The sequence below is a fragment of the Lytechinus pictus genome, chromosome 16 (genome assembly GCF_037042905.1).
Source record: "Lytechinus pictus isolate F3 Inbred chromosome 16, Lp3.0, whole genome shotgun sequence".
NCBI lineage: Eukaryota > Metazoa > Echinodermata > Echinoidea > Temnopleuroida > Toxopneustidae > Lytechinus > Lytechinus pictus.
The window spans coordinates 488,343-508,971 of record NC_087260.1 but is presented as its reverse complement, the minus strand read 5'-3'; the positions used below and the strand labels follow the sequence as shown (position 1 = coordinate 508,971).

Here is a 20,629-nt window from a genome sequence, read left to right as displayed (position 1 = left end):
AAAATAAGAAAGTGTTTTTACACACAACCTCCGTGTACGCATACGGTACGGCCCAGAGGCAAGGGCCACTTGAAAGCGAGCAATACCGAGGCTAATACAATAAAGCTAGATCGATAACGTACACAACTATTTGCGCAAGTCAATGATGAAGTGATTCCCGAAAGCCAAGCTCAGTTCGCTTTGTGTTTACACATACGAGAAGGCGACCTGAAACCATTTCCAGAGGTGGACCGTTATCGGGGCGGCGATACGTTCAAGGCGGCGTGTGGCCGGCCTCACGCCGCCTTCTCACGTACATGTAAATGGGGTCTAAGTTATGATGACATTTCTAACTAATCTTGATTAAAAGATTTCAATGTTGACGCTACCCTCTCCGCCGTCGGAAAAGCGGCGTTTTTCCAACGGAGGCTCTATTCCCCTCTTATCTATTTCATCTTGCTAGTTTTGCCATCAAATACGTCATGTATAAAAATTATTTGAACTGTCTTTGTAACCTTGATATCTGTATATTGTTTATTTCAACAGATTCTTCGGATATACCTCAAGTAAAAAAAACAACCTTTTACATAGCTTTTGACTTTTATAAAGTAAGTACTTTAGAAACCTCTACTATCATTTGAATGTGAAAACTGGTAACTGATAACAGTTTTAAATAACGTCACTTGAGCAAACAATTATATCTTGGTTGTTGTTGTTGTTAACTTAATTTCGTGTGTAGTGTAACGATAAAATCAATCGGGTGCAAGAAAATGTGCGTAAACGACGTGCAGGGGGAGCATATTTTATTCAGTTTGATTGTACAACTCATAGCAAGTAAACGTTGCATTTAGAAGTCAAGAGTAATGATAGTGTGACATTGTGCGTGCAATTTAATGTTCAACTCAAAATTGGCCAAGAATGATTTTTTACTTTCATAATGACATCACCTTCACATTTGATGACATCACAGGGAACAATCTTCAACTTGGTGTCAAATTTCTAGTGGTCATCTTCACCATGTGATGGGTCAAAATGGGGTCAATTTTTGGAAAATGTCCCGATTGTGTCGGATAATTTATAAAATTGTTTGTATTGTTATACTCAACAAAAAGTGTGTACAGCACCATAAATCCTTGACCTCCCGTTAAAAAGTTACGACCGGAAAGGTCAACGAACTTTTATTAAATGGCAAATTACACTTAAAATGGTGAGAAATCTATTTTTTTACAAACTATTTTGTTTAAATGTGTGTACTTTTTTGTTGTTGGATAAATCTAACTTAGAAGTCACATCCAGAAGATATAACGGGTCAAGACAGGGCAATCTGGGAACAAAATACATTAATGTATTGTGCGTGGGGTGTGCGTGCAAGTATCTATAAATCTACGGGAGATACGTTTTGTTTTTACTTTACGCGGATATAGGTGTAACATGTCCCAATAAGTTTTGTTAGGAATATTTGTAGTTAACACCACTCTAACATTGACATTTACTATGCTCTTTTGCAAAAGCTGGAGACCACAATGTGAAATTGCCTGATTACTTTTTATCTGTCCAACACTGCGGTCTTTTATAGTGGTTGGGAATGTCTCGCAACCGACTAATACAAATGGATAGGTGTAATAATTAGGCTACGCAGAGTCTACTGCGTAATGGAAATCACTAGATGATGAAAAGTTATAATTGAGTAAAGTGCCACACGGAAAAGGGGGAATTTTTCAAATAGTGCTTCTAGACCATTTTTTACGCTGAATATGAATATATGAGGTAACCAGGTTGTATCCTGAAATATAACCCGTGAGGGTGCTTTATTAAAAATGGCCGCCGAATTTTCAGAACATTTGAATTTTCGTGAATAGATTTTGAAATTAACATTCAATCGCCAAAAAATTATTGTCATATAAAATAAAAATTAATTTCCTACAATTTGGTACTATTTATAGAGGACAAGTAGGTCATCTAGCTGATATTTTATTTATAGAGGACAAGTAGGTCATCTAGCTGATACTTTAAGTAGAAAACTGCATTTTTTGTAATTTTTCAAAAAGAAATTTTTGCAAATTCATGATTTTACATAATTATAAGAAAAATGAATCAATTACCTTGTAATGTTCCAGAAAACCTTATTGATATACTATTATCATTTGGATAAAATTCCAACTATGTATCATTCTTTTTAGCAATATTATAAGTTATCAAACTTGAATACTCAAATTTCAGAAATGTCGCCTTTTGTATGCATTTCCATAGACTAATACGTGTAACATGTAGAATGTATAGTTAAAAATTAAATGCAATTATTTCCGCTTGTTAATCACTTAGAGCGTTAAGAGTAGGCTTTTCTCTATCAGCTACATAAAACAAAATGTTGGCACATCGAGGCCTAACTCTCTCAGGGTGTCGAAATCCCCCCCCCCCCACCCTTGGCTATATCATTTCGTTGTATATTACCTATTTCTTGGAAGATCACTATTTTTTTTAGCACCTTTCTGCTATAGTACAGCCACTTTAATTACTTAAAAGAGTAGGCTTTGTTCTACCAGCTACATAAATAGGCGCAAGCACATCGAACCCTAGCCCTCTCAGGGGCTGTCTAAGTCACCCCCTTCTGTATCATGTATATTGCCTATTTATTGGAAATTTCACCATTTTGGATCACCAATTGAGGCATAAGGGCGTTTCTACTATATATCATACACCCCAATTCTATTTTCTTGCAATGACTTAGAGAGGAAAGCGTTAAGAAGCGCTGGTACATCGAAACCTAGCCCTCTCAGGGGCTGTCTAAGTCAACGTTTTCCCCTCTGCCTTGTATATTGCCTATTTATTGGAAATTTCACCATTTTGAACCACCCATTGAGGCGAAAGGGCGTTTCTACTATATAGTACAGCAAATTTTATTTTCTTGCAATGCCTTTGGGGGGGGGGAGTAGGCTTTGCTCTATCAGCTACATATAAACAAGTGCTGGCAAATAAAAGCCTACCTCCTCCGGGAGGTCGTAGAAATCCCCACATGCCTCTTGCAATATTGCCTATTTATTGAAAAATTCACCATTTCTAAGCCCCCATTGAGGCTAAAGGCATTTCTGATATACAGTTCTGCCACTTTTAATGCCTTGAAACTATTTAGGGAGGAAAAAATAGGTTTTGCTTTATCAGCCACATATAAAGAAGTGCTGGCAAGGGAGGCTGTCGAAATTTCCCTATCCGTTTTGCATTATTGCTAATTTATTGAAAAATTCACCACTTTGGAGCCACCATTAAGGCAAAAAGTCATTTCTGATTTTGTTTCTGCCCTTTTACCTCCCTTAAACCACTTGGATAGAGAAGAATAGGCTTTGCTTCATCAGCTACATAATGACATGCTCGCAATTAAAAGCCTATCCTCTAAGGGAGGCTGTCGAAATTACCCTATCCCTTTTGCATTATTGCTAATTTATTGAAAAATCACCATTTTGGAGCCCTCATTGAGACAAAAGGCGGTTCTGATATATAGTTCTGCCACTATTATCGCCTTGAAACTTCTTGAAGAGGAAAGAGTAGGCTTTCCGCTATCAGCAACATAATAAGAAGTGGCTCTACTATATACCAGAAACACCTTTTTGCCTCAATGGGGGCTCCAAAATGGCGAGTTTTCCAATGAATTGGCAAAAATCATAAAAAGGTGGGGTATCTTCTATAATCCCCTGAAGAGGGTCAAGCTTCGATATGGCAGCAAAACAGTGCGTCCCACAATAAAACAAAACCGAGAATTATCGATAATATATCTCATAACTTAATCACAAATACAATAGACAAGTGACCTACCATTGTAAAGCTTAGAATCTCTTCTTTCATCTAAAATTACTTACCAAAAAGTCACCTGGCGGGCTGTATCTGGGTTTCAAAAAGAACACCACATGGAGCGTTGTGGCCCAGTGGATTAGTCTCCGGACTTTGAAACAGAGGGTCGTGGGTTCGAATCCCAGCCATGGCGTAATTTCTTTCGGCAAGAAATTTATCCACATTGTGCTGCACTCAACCCAGGTGAGGTAAATGGGTACATGGCAGGAATTTATTCCTTGAAATGCGTGTGCGCTGTAATCTTAGTAATTACGGCTGCCAAGCTACAGCTGGGGTAATAATATTCAAGTCCTTTGGAAGCGCATAGAGACATTATTTATAATTGTGATATGCGCTATACAACAACTGTATATTATTATTATTATTATTCTAAAAAGTTCAATATCTGCTCTTTAATTTGATACCTCAATTACTGAAAAAAGTTAAGAAATAGCAAAGTTCTGGTTATTTAAAATAGGTAGGACATTTGTCTATTGTATTTATGATTAAGTTATGATAAAAATCATCGCTAAATCTCGGTTTCGCTTTTTGTGGGACGCACTGTATAAAGCTGAAAGAGAGGAACCTACTCTTTCCTCTCCAAGTGGTTCAAGAAAATGAAATTGGGTGTTTTATAGAGCAGAAATGCATATTGCCTCAATGGGGGCTCAAAAATTGTGAATTTTCAAATATTGCAAAAGGGGTGGGGTGATTTGACAGCCGCCCAGATGGGTAAGCTTCATTGTGCCAGCACTTCTTTATAGGTAGCTGATAGAGCAAAGTATTCCTCCTTAATTAGTTTCAAGGCAGTAAAAGTGGCAGAACTATATTTCAGAGATGCCTGTTTACCTCAACGGGGGCTCAAAAATGGTGAATTGTCCAATAAATAGGCAATAATGCAAAGGGAGGGAAGGGGGTGAGTTTGGCAGCCCCCAGAAGGGGGTAGTTTTTTTATTTGCCAGCACATCTCACTTTCATAAGGGGGTTAATATTCTTAACGGCAATTTTACATTTCAAATTTTAAATGTGCCTCTTAAAGGCACAAAGGGGGGGGGGGGGTCTTGAGTATGAATTTACAATTCTCCACCGTCTTATTTTTACTTCATTCCCATGAGATTATTCTTTCTTCCAGTTCAGCAAGAAGGAAGAAACCACGGAAGACAAAAGAACAAGCAAATTTATCCACTCTCACTATATTGAGAAACTGGTTTCGGGTCTAGTTTCACGTTGTATGCTCTGGAAAAGACACTTGATAACTTAACACAAATTGTGTTAATGACATGACAGCACATAATCAGAAATGTGTAGTCCTTCCTGGCTCCAGAGAGCAATGGTCATATACCACATCAGTATGATTTTTTTTTCTATTTATCCTCAATCGAGGTACTTTATAGTCCATAAAATATCAAAATATATAATTTTTACATCACAAAAAATCAAACCATATCGCATGACAATATTTTACAGAAAAACATACAATACAAATACGTTACTCATTCACTTGAAATAATACGCATCTTCTGTAATTTTCAGTTTCGTTAAATCTTTTCTTATAATACTTCAAGCTTAATATGTAAAATCTTATTTCTTCTCTCAAATAGATAGTTTCAATATATAATTTCCATTTAATACGTGTTTTTTATCACTGCATTGCTTGACATAATTCTTATAAACTGTAAATTAGAATAATTAAGGATGATATTAACAATTTTTTTTTGGTTACCTATATTTTAATTATCCTACAACACTTTTTTTAACAATTCAAATATCAAGATAAAAAATGTTCCGAATAAGACACGAGACTACTTTCTAAAATATCCTGACTTTCGTGAATGTCAATAAAACATGACGTACAGTCTCATGGCAGTTGCAAATATGACATAAATCATCATTCGAAATTTCTCATCTGCATGCAATCTCTCTACTCGGCAATATTTTGTGAAAAACTTGAATTGTTTATTTTCATTTATTTGCTGGAATTTGAATTCAGATACGTCACTCTAATTATATTCATTCTTTTAAAAATGTAAATTAGCAGGTTCTTCTTTGTGTTTATCTAAGAACAAACCACATTAATATGGACAATTACCATGACTACAATGATCCTGAGGGGTATTCTGAAAAGTCTCATAAGTTTGCTCATAACTTTCCTCATAAGTTACCCATATAATGGAGCGCTAATAGACCTCTAAATTCGTATTCTGAAAACTCTTAACTCACTTTTGGCCACTCTCCTACTGAGCCGAATTGGCCAATAAAATGCGCTCTTAAAACGAAAAATGTTCTACTAGCGCGCAGTGTCTCTTCACTTTATTGACTTGCAGCGGAGCGCCTGGCCCAGCTGCTGCATGTACACTGCGCCACGATCTTGGTACAAAGATTTTTTGCTAAAAAATAATGTTAAAACATCAGAGATTAGAGTTCGTTATGTTGTTGAAGTTAAGTGTTGTCTTGTCCATTTCTCTCTCATTTTTCTTTTACCGTTGTTGTTTTTCTCTTCTTTTTTTTTTTATTTCGAACGCGTTCTGATTTCCATATCCACCTATTTGAATCCATCCGTAGCTTTCTTTTTTTTCTTTTACAATATTTTATTTGCCTCTATCTCGGGGCCCTGCTCGGGGAGGGGATTCTTCTCTAACATTAATTCCTGCTTATTTTAAAAATAATATATTGTTCCTTTCATCATACGGAAAATCTTCTCCAACAAAATGCTGATATAAATAAAAAGATTTGAAAAATCAGACAAGCATGATAAAGCCGAAAATCGAATGTACAAAAGTTATGACATTTTATAGATGGGGAAAATAATGGCATCGCTCATATTTTTTTTTTTTGGTATTTGATTATAGGAGAGAATATTCATTTAAATACTAAAGGTGTCGGAAACAAAGTTTGATTCATCCCTGAACATTGCTGCACCAATACCATGATTTGGCATTCTCAATTATCTGTCAAAATGGAGTGAAAAAAAAAAACTGTACAATGCTAATAATGAAATAACATATAGGCAAAAAATAGTCATATTTCCCCTATGTTCACAATTTCTATTTCCCTTTTCCCTCTTTTCTATTTTTTTACTACCAAATTTATTCCCTATTCCTTATTTTAGGCTTATATTTGTTTCTATAATCCTTCTTTCTATTTATTCTATTCCCTGTTTATACCTTTGTCTCCTTAATTGTCTTCCTTTTGATGACAGTAGTAAACAGATTTTATGATATTTATAAGAAATGAAAGCCACAATTAGCAAGATATGATGATACTTAATGGACCTCTTATCACCATTATCTATCCCCATCGGAAAATCCGCTTATTGAGCGCTATGAAACTTTGCAGAATACCAAAAGTCTCGTAACTACTCAATCAAGTCTTCGCGCGATGATAACGGAATTGCAGGTGCGCGCAACGCAACCCTGCCAAATAAGGAAAGGGGCACTTAAGTGACTTTTAAGAATACCAAAATGCTAATTGAGCGCTAATTGAGCTTTCAGAACACCGCCCTCTACCTGTTGCCTCTTTGTCATAAATAATTGATAGCCGCCACGTATTACATGTAGAACGAGCCCAGCTTATTACGCCATGCTCAATCCTTAATTCTAATCGTATGTTAATCCAAATTTGAAGTTAGGCACCTTTCCTGGGAGCACTGATCAACTGTTGTGTAACTTATTCTGTTAATATGGTATTACCACATAACCCTGTACAATACCATTTCTTTTGATTACCTGTAAAAGCAAGTAGAGGAAAAGGTGTCTACTTCATACAGTGCGTCCCACAAAAAACGAAACCGAGGTTTAGCGATGATTTTTCATAACTCAATCAAATATACAATAGACAAATTGCAAAGCTTAGAATGTCCTCTTTCAGCTGGTATAACATACAAGATTTTTCATTTACGCATGAGAGAGTAAAAGCAATTTGAAGAAAGGATAGCAAAAAGTCATCTGACGAGGGGTACCAAAATTTCAAAAAGAAACTCACATGCCTAAAACTTTCAATATCTGCTCTTTATTTTGGTAGCAAAATGGCAAAAAATGGTCAGGAAAAAACAAAGTCATGTTTCTTCGAAACAATGCTTGTATTTCCATAATTTCATGAAACATACGTGTTTTCAACGGTCCCCCCCCCCCGAAACTATCGCACAGATAACAAAAGACTTTCTGCATGGCTGATTGTCAACAAAACGGAGTGTCGAGTAAGTCTAAAAGCTTTCCTGTAAAACCTCTTCACATCACAAAATTATTGAAATTCAAGCCTTATTTCAAATAAACAGAACTTTGTTATTTGTTGATCGTTTTCTGTGATTTGTTTTTGAAACTCAGATATCGCCCGCAAAGGGACTTTTTGGTTTCCTTTGTTCAAATTGTTTTTGCTCACTCATGCATGAATGAGTTCATTTCAAATGAAATAGGAGACCATACACTCAGCAATGATAGGTCATTTGTATATTGTATTTGCGATTAAGGCATGATAAATCATCTATAAATCCAGGTTTCATTTTTTGTGGGATGTACTGTATATCAAAGACTAATATTTTGAAATTGAATTGAACTTGAATCGGGAAACTCGGGATGAGTTGCAGTTATAACATCATGAAGATTGTAAACTTTTATGGGCACAGACAATTTGCTGGTAAGGGTTAGTAAAGTCGTTTTGAGGTATTCCTGGAATACCATGATACGTACCTTGCTTATTCAACATCTAACCCTGCATTTTATTTCAAAATGAGCTCATTTGGCCCCTTCTTAACTACCCACCAAAATTAGCCTTGTTACCGCTGTAAGTGTATTTCGCCTTGCAGAAATTTTCATTACTTTTTTTGTGTGAAAACCTCCTCCTTTTCTGTTATTTTCCAGGTCAACAATTATAATTTTCACGACCCCGAGTATTACCCAATAGAGGAGATTTCGCGATCACACCATCTGTACTCGCCTCAACTAAATCACGTGTCTTTCAAATTTGTTTCGGCCCCGCCACTAAGTCAGGGGCGTGATATTGATCCAAGTGAAATCTGTGATGCGTATGATGTGCTAAACATGACACACTGCGCAGAGGAGTATTGTGAATGCGCACAAGTGATCACGGTAGAGCTTGGTGAGGTGAGTTTAATCATGGAGGTAGAAACTTCATGGTTTGATAGGGCGGGGATGTTTTCTTGTTTTTATCTTCTTAATTTGGTTCGTTATTTTTGTAACTCATTTTATTTATCAAACTCGCCTACTTCTCAATTTTTGTTGCTCTAAATCTTAAATCCAGTCAGTCGGCAAGCCCTGAAAAAGTAGTTTCTTTTATCCAAGTGACATTTATGACTAGAGGGTTTTTGCATTGTTAATGAGCTTGGTGCGGACGAAAACACATCTTTTTATTCGGCCATTACTGCTCTAAATATTGACCAAATTTAATACCCCTTTCATAAACCTATCCTTCAATTAGCCGCCTAAGAGTAATGCGGATAATTCAATAAAAATTGCGTTCACGAACTCCAAAAATAAGCCGCATTATTTTTACAAGCGCCCGTCCTGAAAAGGCGGATAATCGTCATGACAACTGGACACGCCCCTCCGATGCGGTTGTGTTGGAAAAGGGTGACCTTGTGACCGCACCATGGCAATTATCCGCATTATTTGGAAATGCGTTCATAAACTCAAAATCTTGTCCCGGTGCTGCTATTATGCGGATAATAGCAGCATCAGAATAATGCAGATAACTCTGGTCTTCCTCCAATTTTACGACCAAATTATGCTGCTATTAGCCGCATAATTGGGTTTATGAAAGGGGTATAATGTTTTTAGTATCTTTATAAAGAAAAAAAGGCATTATTTTATGTCATGTGTGTGAAATGTTTAAATGATCTTGTAATATAGGTAAAACTTCTGATCTAAAACATGAAAGAAAATGATTATTTCCATGCAACGAAAGTTGTTACTTTTCCACTTAATTTCTGTTTGAGCCCAAATGATTTTTAAATCATGATAAAGCTGAAGATCTAAGCTTTAATTTGATAAAATTTTTATAAGAAGAGGTATTTTAGATGGGTCAGCAGCCAGCTTTTCATAGGCCAAGTACATTTAGCAGCTAAAAAAAAAACAAGAATACTGCGCTCTGATTGGTCATAGAGACCACACACCCACGCAAATTCCAATGTTCCCCACACTGTGCCTCTGCAAGGTCACACTCACATGTGGTAATCTCTTCAAATTACCCACGCCTGTTGTTTTGAAAACATTATTCAGCCAATCAGAACTCTGGATTTTATGTTACTCTGAAATTTCAGAAATCTCGTATTGCATCTTGATGGAAAACGCTGGCTGCTGACCCATCTAAAAGATGCCACATATCAAGAGTGTCATTGTAAAAAAGTATAGAGTTTGAGCTTTCTGATGATATATATCATGTTTGTGCCTAAAACTCAAAACTTTGCACAATTTGCAAGTGAAAACAGAGGAAGAAAATTCTGTTTGAGGCATCTTTTCAGGTAAAAAATTCACTTATTTATCCAAATATTTTATTCTAAAAAAATAACCAGTATAAAAGAGTAACATTTACTCTTTCCTATGGTACAACAATATACAATATTACTCAAGGAGAAAGTGGTTAAATTCTTTGAGAAAAAAGTCTCACAATTCACAAGATTTTGCAGGGACATGAATTCAGCCACGAGAGGACTTGGATAAATCTTGCTCATTTGCTCCTTAACGCAGTAGTGCAGTAGATATGTGAAAAAGATGCTCGAATCTGGCAGAAAGTGTAAAAATTGGCATACAGGGGTATTTTTGGGCGCCGATTTAAAAATTGCCGGCCCCAAGCGATTTGACCATTGGGTCGGCCGCCATTTTGAAATCCAAGATGGCCGCCATGAAAAATCATTAAATGTCATTTTCTTGAGTTTTACATGGCATGTGACATTGAAATTTGGCATATAGGGGTATTTTGAGGCACTGATTTCAAATATTGCCGGCCCCCGGCAATTTGACAATTTGGTCGGTGGCAAAATGGCCGCCATCTCGAAATCCAAGATGGCCGCCATGATATATTATTGCAATCATTTTCTCGAGTTTTATATGAACTGCGGTATTGAAATTTGGCATATAGACTTAATTTAGGGTACTGATTACAAATATTGCCGGCCCCAAGTGATTTGACCATCAGGTCGGCCGCCATTTTGAAATCCAAGATTGCCGCCATGAGAAATCATTAATGTCATTTTCTTGAGTTTTACATGACGTGTGACACTGAAATTTGGTATGTTGGGGTATTTTTAGGCAATGATTTCAAATATTGCCGGCCCCCAGCAATTTGACCATTTGGTCGGCGGCTAAATGGCCGCCATCTTGAAATCCAAGATGGCCGCCATGAAAATCATTAAATGTCATTTTCTTGAATTTACATGTGCTCTAAACTTTGGCAAATAGAGTACCTATTTTGGGGTGCTGATTTCAAATATTGCCAGCCACAAGTGATCTGACCATCAGTTCAGCGGCAAGATGGCTGCCATGAAAAACCATATAAAAATAATTTTCTTGGATTTTACATTATATATGACACCAAAAGCCAAAGTATGTGGCACTGATTTTTGCCGGCCACCAGCAACGTAACCACCGGGTTTCGGCAAAATGACCGCCATGAATTAATAGCAATGATAATTGTCTTGAGTTTTATATGAACTCTGGCCCTGAAAGTTGTCATATAGGCATATATTTAGGCTCTGATTATTGTCAGACCCCTGTTTGGTTGCCATTTTGAAATACAAGATTGCCGCCATGAAAGATAATTTGCTTAAGTCTTACGTATGGCTTGTTACACTTTAAATTTGGAGAAAAACTTGATCTTTGCATCCTTGATCAATGAAAAAACGTAATAAATAGATGCTATTTTGAATTCCAATATGGTTACCAAGTTTGAATGATGTACAACATTATAATGGTGAGTAAAACCCATGGTATTGGCACTGAAAACAAATCCAACACAACCACATCTTTGTCCGTTGCAAGGAAAATACTTTGGCACCCTTAATTGCTGATATAGATGTAAGTATGAAGCACCATAAATACACAAACCAGCTAGCTTCTTATGCAGTTACACATTTGAAGTGGCTTTGGTTGAATAATAACCATCCGGAACAATCATTTTCTGTAGAGAGGCTGTAAATTATTTCTTTGGGTTTTATATGATCTGCAGTATTGCACTTTGACATATCGACGGAGTGCGGGGTGCTTATTTCAAATATTGCTGGCCCTCAGCGATCTGATCCCCTGAGTCAGAAGCAAAATGTCAGCCATCTTGAAATCCAAGATGGCTGCCATGAAAAAAGATCATTGAAAAAAATCACTTTATCTAGTATCACGTAACGTATTATTTTAAAATTTGGCATCTAGGGATATTGAAATTGCCCCCATTAATCTGTCCAATAGATATGCTGCAAAATTGCCACCATCTTGAAATCTAGAGAGGATCGACTGTCATGAAAATTCATTAAAATCATTTTCTTGGTTTTAAATAATTTGAGGCACTGCATTTTAGACATACAGGCAGGTTTTTGGCCGGCTGGTTTCAGAATATTGCTCCAATAATTGCGATATTTTATTACAAATCGACATGAAGAAAACTGCTCCAGACTTGAAGTACTGATGGTTATATAGTGGTATGATGATGATGATGATGATGAAATTAATATTAATGATTGATGATAATAATACATATTTTATTGTTCAAAATAGAATTCAGTAACAGAAATGCTCCAAAAATTTATTTTGCCCAAACCCTGTAGATCGTGAGCCCGGCAGCAACTTAGCAGCGCCACATCGAACGTTGCTCTATCCCTTAAAAAGGGAAGTTCACCCCGGAGAAAAGTTTGTTGTAAAATCACAAGAAAATATGATATAAAAAAGATATTGGTAAATCCATCAAAGATATTAGAATTTTAAGTTTTTTATTTGTGACGTGATATACTGTACGAGCAGCTGCCCCAATATGTTGTGTGATTTAAAATGGCAGATAAAGTGTGTTATGTGTTATATGTTCATAATCTATCCATATTTGAAATTAACATACAAGTTTTTGCTTCGTAGTACCAACTTACAGTGTCACAGGTAATGTAGAATTCAGGAAAATATTTTTGAAAGATATTTCGTAGTAGCCATCTTAGATTTCAAAGTGGCGGTCATTTTCAGCTGACCCGGTGGATCAATCACTGGGGCAGCAATATTCTAAAACAAGCAGGCCAAAACCCGCCTGTATGTCTAAAATGCAGTGCCTCAAATTATTTAAAACTCAAGAAAATGATTTTAATGAATATTCATGACAGTCGATCCTCTCTAGATTTCAAGATGGTGGCCATGCATTTTGCAGCATATCTATTGGACAGATTACTTGGGGGAAATGTCAATATCCCAAGATGCCAAATTTCAAAATAATACCTACGTTTTAATTATGATACTTGATTTTTTAATGATTTTTTATGGCAGCCATCTTGGATTTCAAGATGGCTGCCATTTTGCAGCTGAGGTATCACGGGCCTAAAACATTTCCCATAGACTCGTGTGTTAAAGAGGCGCTCTAAAAAAAATAAGGATGAAATTCGAGAATTGAATGTTTACTACCTGTCCAGTGGATAGGATACATGTCTGACATTCCATATCTGACCAGAAAAGGGTACCTCGACCTGCTCATTTTAAAAATAAATCGGCATTTATGAAGACTACACCTGACAGGATCAATTTCATCACTTGAGACAGTAAAATGGCAATACTTCTTCCGCCAGTATAAAAATAGTTCCAAAGTGGTGATATATCTTCCCAATTTGGAAAAAGGAAGTTCAGTAAAGTAACCCTCCCTAGAATCAGTGTTAGATTATCAATCTTATTCATTCATTTTTGTGAATCAGCAATATCAAAATTAAAAAGTAAATGGGTTGGCTCGAATGAATATCTTTGGCCCGTATAACCATGACTCAGGGGATCAGATCGATGAGGGCCAGCAATATTTGAAATAAGCTCCCCACACTACTTCTATATGTCAAAGTGCAATACCGCAGATCATATAAAACTCAACGAAATAATTGAAATATTTATATGGCAGCCAGCTTAGAATTCAAGATGGCGGTCATTTTGCCGCTGACCAAATGGTCAAATTGCTGGGGGCTGGCAATATTTGAAATCAGTGCCTAAAAATACCCCACCATACCAAATTTCAGTGTCACATGTCATGTAAAACTCAAGAAAATGACATTAATGATTTCTCATGGCAGCCATCTTGGATTTCAAAATGGCGGCCGACCCGATGGTCAAATCACTTGGGGCCGGCAATATTTGAAATCAGCACCCCGAATTAAGCCTATATGCCAAATTTCAGTGTCACATATGTAAAACTCAAGAAAATGACATTTAATGATTTTTCATAGCGGCCATCTTGGATTTCATAATGGCGGCCATTTAGCCGCCGACCAAGTGGTCAAATTGCTGGGGGCCGGCAATATTTGAAATCAGTGCCTAAAATTACCCCATCATACCAAATTTCAGTGTCACACGTCATGTAAAACTCAACAAAATGACCTTAATAATTTCTCCTTGCGGCCATCTTGGATTTCAAAATGGCGGCCGACCCGATGGTCAAATCACTTGGGGCCGGCAATATTTGAAATCAGCACCCCAAATTAAGCCCATATGCCAAATTTCAATACCGCAGTTCATATAAAACTCGAGAAAATAATTGCAATAATATATCATGGCGGCCATCTTGGATTTCAAGATGGCGGCCATTTTGCCACCGACCAAATGGTCAAATTGCCGGGGGCCGGCAATATTTGAAATCAGTGCCTCAAAATACCCCTATATGCCAAATTTCAGTGTCACATGCCATGTAAAACTAAAAAAAAAAGACATTTAATGATTTTTCATGGCGGCCATCTTGGATTTCAAAATGGCGGTCGACCCGATGGTCAAATCGCTTGGGGCCGGCAATTTTTTAAATCAACGCCAAAAAATACACCTGTATGCCAAATTTCACACTTTTTGCCAGATCCGAGCATCTTGGCCATTTTTTGTCACATAACTGCTCCACTATAGGGGCTTGCAGACTGACTGAATCATGTTGATTGAAAAGCATTTCCTGACTCAGGGGCATCAGCCTACACAACCAATCCAGGAAAGCTGTCCCTTTTTAAATAATCAGATACGTCTTGGTAGTCCCAACCCAGATTACTGTTTCATTTATAATGTTTATACATGTTTTTCTCCTTCAATTTCACCCAAATTAATAGCTTTCTTTTTTTTTCTTTTCTAAAAAGGAAGCATTATTTCATACAATCCACTCTTTAATCTACATGTATTGTTATCCATTCAAAATTGGTTAAATATATATTTATGTTAAAATGTTCATTATGTTAAAGGTATATACATTTAGTCTACTCCTAACCTTTCCCCATTCCTGCTTTTGACATTAATTCTCCCTCTGTATACTTTTCTCTTTGTATCCCCGTTCCAATATTATACATTAGTATACTTTGTTATCATTTTTTTTTACTGTTTCGCTTGTTTGTTTACTGAAATTTTACTCTGTACAAATTCATGTAATTTAGCCTTTGGCTGCTAATTGAATTTTTATCACAATAAATACCATTTATCTATCTATCTATCTATCTATCTATCTATCTAGTCGCTATTGTCAAAACACCTGCATGTTCTCATTAAAATGCACATAATACCTGCCTCGGCGACTGATCCAGCTCATTCGATTAATGAAATGATCGCGTTGAATGTCCATGTCTCTTGGGTCTTGCTACAAGACTAGACAATGGATTTTATGCTCCTTAATTTCACAAGTTTGTTGAACAAAATAAGAAATGATCCTTCCCCATTTATTTGTCCAATTCTCATTTTCTGTTCTCTTCCATGTCTATGTTTCCCTTCCTTTCCACTTCCACTGCCTTTTCTCTTTTTTTCTCTATCTTTCATTCTATTCTTTCATCTCCCTTCGGATTTTTTCTCTTCTCTTTTTTGCTCTCTCTTCCTCATCTTCTTTTTCTCTCAACTCTTCCTTTCCCTTCTCCCTTTTCTTCCGTTTCCTTGTCTCTTTCTCTCTCTGTCCCCTTCTTTTTCTCTCCCCGCTCTATTTTGTCCTTTCTCTTTCTCCCCTTTCCCCTTCCTTACATTTCTTTTCCCTTTTCCTCCTCATTTTCTCTGTCTTTTATTCTTTCTTTTCTATTTCTTCTCTCCTTTTTCCTTTTCTCCTTTCCCCTTTCCTTCTTTCCACCATTTCACCTTCTCCTCTTTCCTTTGTCAATTTCTAATCCCCTCATTCTCATTCCCTCTTCTCTCTCCCTTTCCCTTCTTCTTTGTTCTTTTTCCCCCCTTGTTTTTGCTCTCTCGCTTTTACTTTTTTCTTCATTCCCCCTCACTGTCCTTTCTTTATTTCCCCTTACTTTACCTCTTCTATTTTTCCTTATCTTATTTTTTTTCTTTTCCCCCTTCCCTTTCCTCTCTTTCCATTATCTTCTTTTCTCTCCTGATTGGTAAAACCACGCATACAATTTGTCACTCGTTTTTTCTCATTGTTCTTTCCCAGGAAAGGCGGAAGAGGTCTCGCCTTCCTTCGTCTTCCTTCTCCTTTTCTTTCTATTCTTTTTATATCCCTTCTCCTTTTTTTGTCATCCTCTCTCTTCTCTATTCCCCTATTTTCCCCTTTCCTTTTCATTTCTTCCCTTTCTCCAATTCCCCTTTCTTGTCTTCCCCTTCTCTCTCTCTCTCTTTCCTTGAGGGGAAGGAGGGGGGGGGGTTGGTAGTCAATAGTACAAGAAGAAGTCATAGAATGAGGATGAGGAGCGTGGCGAGGAGAGAAATTTAAGACAAGTATTGGTCGTGTAACTCTTTATTCCCTCTGTAATTCAATCGCAACAAAAAGTTTGTCTTGCACCACCCCCACCCCCCTCCCCATCCAAATATCATGGCGCCCCACCTGAATTCAATTGCCATAAACCTGCGAGAATCTATCTTGAAAAATATCATACATTATCTCATTTTTTTATCAGACGGTAGAAATTGTTTTGATTGATGAGGGAGTGCCTTTCAGTGCGAGCCATCCATTCCACCTTCATGGATATTCTTTTTATGTGGTAGGACAAGAAAAACTTAACAGTTCCACAAGCCTTCAAGAAGTAATGCAGCTTGATCAAACTGGTAATTATCATTTTTTTGTAATGAAAAATGTTTCTTACCCATTGATTGGTGGACGTTTAAACCCACACACACACACACACACACTCTTTGTCACCTTTTTTTTTATATCACATCCACCTACAATTTTGTTATACTTTGCAGCGGCAGATCCAGATCCGGAGTCTCTTTATATGACAGAAAAAAATGAGAATAGAATAAGCTATTACTCAAAATTGCATCAACCCATTGATGTCAGTCGGAAGCACAAACGATGTTTTCCCTTAATTTTTTTTTCAGGGTCCCCCAAAAAAAAATTAAATAAAAAATCTCCCCTCATTTTTTTATTTTATTTTATTTTCATTTTTATTTAAGTATTCATTTATTTATTTTATATACTTTTTTTTTTTTGGGGGGGGGGGATGTTATGCCCTCTAAAGCGTGCAAAAAATGTGCAAACAATAAAAAATTGAGCTTAGGTTATTTTACACCCTAAAGAGGTACGTGCTACCAGTGTTTCCGCAAAGGTATGAAGACTGATGCATTTTACTACTCTCTTCTTGCAGGAGATGGTCTTCCACGAAACCTTGATCACGCTCCACTGAAGGACACAGTAATCGTACCTGATGGAGGGTACACCATAATTCAATTCATCGCTGATAATCCAGGATGGTGGTTCTTACATTGCCATTTAGAGTTTCATGCTGTTGTAAGTACAGCCTTTCTATCCTATCAAAGTGTGTATTCTTGAAATCGGGATATCAATTTATATTTTGTGTGGAGGGGAGGGGGGGGGGGTAGGGTAGACAGGACAATGCTGGTTTTAGTTGCAAGATCTCTGACACATAAGTTCATAGTCGCCAAACTATCATAACTTAGGCTACCAACTTGGCGTGGGTGAAAGCGTTGACCATGGTAGATATACTTTCCTGGTGTTTTAAACTAAAAAAAAAAATCTTCAAAACAATGAGGGTAATCTAATTATCTAGATTATTCTAGAATTTTTTTCTTGAGTTGACTACTCAATTATATACGAATTATACAGAGTCGATGCAGTAAACTATATAGGCCTACCTTCAGTTTACTTTTACCATGAAGGCCTATTAGTTATCGAACGAACTTGTTCCTGTTCCTTACATAAATAAATGACGTTCAAATGAAAATCAAGAACATTTTGGTGGGAATTGAATTGAATAATTTCGATTGAATAATTGTTTTCACAGATTGGCATGGGCCTGCTCATACACGTAGGTTCTGATGATGATTTACCGCCCGTTCCCGAGAATTTCCCGCGATGTGGGACCTGGCCATCAACTTATAACCAACCTATACCACCTACTGAAGGCACAGAACTACCTGCATGCCGAGGTTATGGCGGTTCTTTAAAACGTAAAAACTCTACCACAATTCTAACTTTCTTTACCACGATTATAGTTCATTTTCTTTTTAGTCTTAATTAGAATTGTGGTACAACGCGAGGTTCAGCGGAGCTCGATCACATCTTACTAATTAATGTTGCCGTTGCTGTTATTGTTGTTGGTTTTTAGTTACTAATGACCTTAAAATACTTATTGCTGTGATATAGAAAACCATGTACAAATGTAAAGCAATTCAAAGATAGCCTGCTTTCTAAGATTGATAAGCGTAATTTTAGGAGGTTTCAATCTGTAAAAGATGTAATGGAGGACCTCATTTCGTCTTTACAGTGTGTGGGTTAGAAAAAAACAACAGGGGTACCCAAAGATCCCCCACCAAATCAGATTCTATTTGTTTCAAATTTTTGTATGATTGAAACTCATTCATGTACCTTATAATCTGACATTCCGGATTATTTTGCAGATTTTGTAATATTCAGGAACGTAAAAAAATATGTGAAAATCAGAGGACAATGACTTTTATATGCTAAAAAAATAATATCGATCAGTTTAAACAAAATCTTTCTCTTTGTGATTGGGAGAGGTATTTAATAGCAGAGATATAACGTTGCAGTTCTAATACTACATCTTTTTCTTCTATCTGCAAAGCTCCGTTCGTGACTAATCAGATTGCAAAAAGAAAGATATTAAAAAGAAACCAAGGAAAACAAAAGCAATTATGAAATCAATATGTACCGAGCAGATAGTAATACCTATTAAGACAACTTACCGTGACATTATGAAGGAGTTCAAGAAATATAGTAATAAGCTAACTACAGTACTGAATAATTCAATTCGTAAATATTACAGTAAGTTGTTATATTACAACCTATGTGACATAAGCAAAACATGGAAATTGATTGGTAAGAAACAAGCGTCGAGAAATACTGAGGCAGACTGCCCCCCCCCCCCCCTGACGAGTCACAAGCAATAAAAAAGGGTAATATATAAAAAAGGAGCAATATCCACGTCAGAAGAACCAAAAAGAAAGTGAGTAAAAAAAAAGGTGCACGATACGGACCGGTGCCTTTGCCACGCTGACCTAGACAGCTTGGTATAGGCTGCGCCGGGCCTTCAGCAAACAGACCAGGCCCACTGAACAGTGGCCAGGCCGGTTACACTTCGTTATTCCGAAGGATCGTAATTCCGAAGGTTCTTTATTCCGAAGGTTCGTAATTCCGAAACACGTAAATTGCCTATACCTCGATGTTCGTTAATCCGAAAACGTAAAAGTGTTCGTTAACCCGAACATTTGTGGCGTTATTCCGAAGGTTCGATAATCCGAAAACGAAATAAGCTTCGTTGTTCCGAAGGTTCGTTAATCCAAAAACAAAATAAGGTTCGTTGTTCCGAAAGTTCGTTAGTCTGAAAACGAATTAAGGTTCGTTAATCATTTCGTTTTCGGACTAACGAACCTTCGGAATTTCGAACCTCATTTCGTTTTCGGATAAACGAACCTTCGGAATTACGAACCTCACTTCGTTTTCGGGCTAACGAACCTCACTTCGTTTTCAGAATAACGAACCTTCTGAAGTACGAACCTTCTGAATAACGAAGCTTCGGAATTACGAATGTATGCGGGCCAGGCCAAGTGCACTACGCCGCGGCGCGCCGGCTGGCCCGACCACACATAAACGCTTGTACGTATGTCGCACTCGATCTAACCCATAGAGTTAACTCTACGAGCCGCTGCGAGCTGTTCGTGCATGCGTTTGAAAAAAAAATCTATAATTCAGGTAAATGATTTACTAGAGCCAATTTTTGGTTATATGAACCTCTAAATACTCAAGATTAAACAGTCTGTTGAATAAATTTACTAGTCAACCTTTTGATCGATTTCAAGAGGATAGTTAAGATCACATTTTGCACATGTGGCTTAGCAAATGAGCCAAATTCATCACAATAAATCCACCAAAAATATCAATGCTTTCACATTCAAAATGTTTTTCTATTCTTTGTGACATTAAATCAGATATCTTTAACAAGATATACTTGTTTTCAGACTTTAATGTGTAAGTGCATCCTGTGTGAACTTCTGTAGACATGCTCTGTATATTTCAGACAAGTATATAACCACAGGCACATAATATATAATTTAGTCTTAGAGACGTTTTGAAATATGGATTAAGAGCATCTTCGTATAAAAATAAAGTAAAAGGGTATCAAAACAAAAGTGATGATGTGGCCCCTCAATACCAGGTATTACATAGTCCCTTAATACCAGGTATTACATAGTCAAGGGTAGATTGGTTTCTCTGTTAAGGG

The 20,629-nt window shown here is 36.9% G+C and overlaps 1 protein-coding gene across 1 annotated transcript; it reads left to right on the top strand.

Annotated features, from left to right (window-relative positions):
- Positions 1-509: 509 nt before the first annotated feature.
- On the top strand, positions 510-20,351 carry LOC129279215 (uncharacterized). The gene is made up of 5 exons (XM_064111297.1): positions 510-587; positions 8,658-8,900; positions 16,826-16,973; positions 17,516-17,658; positions 18,173-20,351. Exons 2-5 carry the CDS (start codon positions 8,838-8,840, stop codon positions 18,407-18,409), a joined length of 591 nt encoding a protein of 196 aa, XP_063967367.1. The 5' UTR covers positions 510-587; positions 8,658-8,837; the 3' UTR covers positions 18,410-20,351.
- Positions 20,352-20,629: the final 278 nt, after the last annotated feature.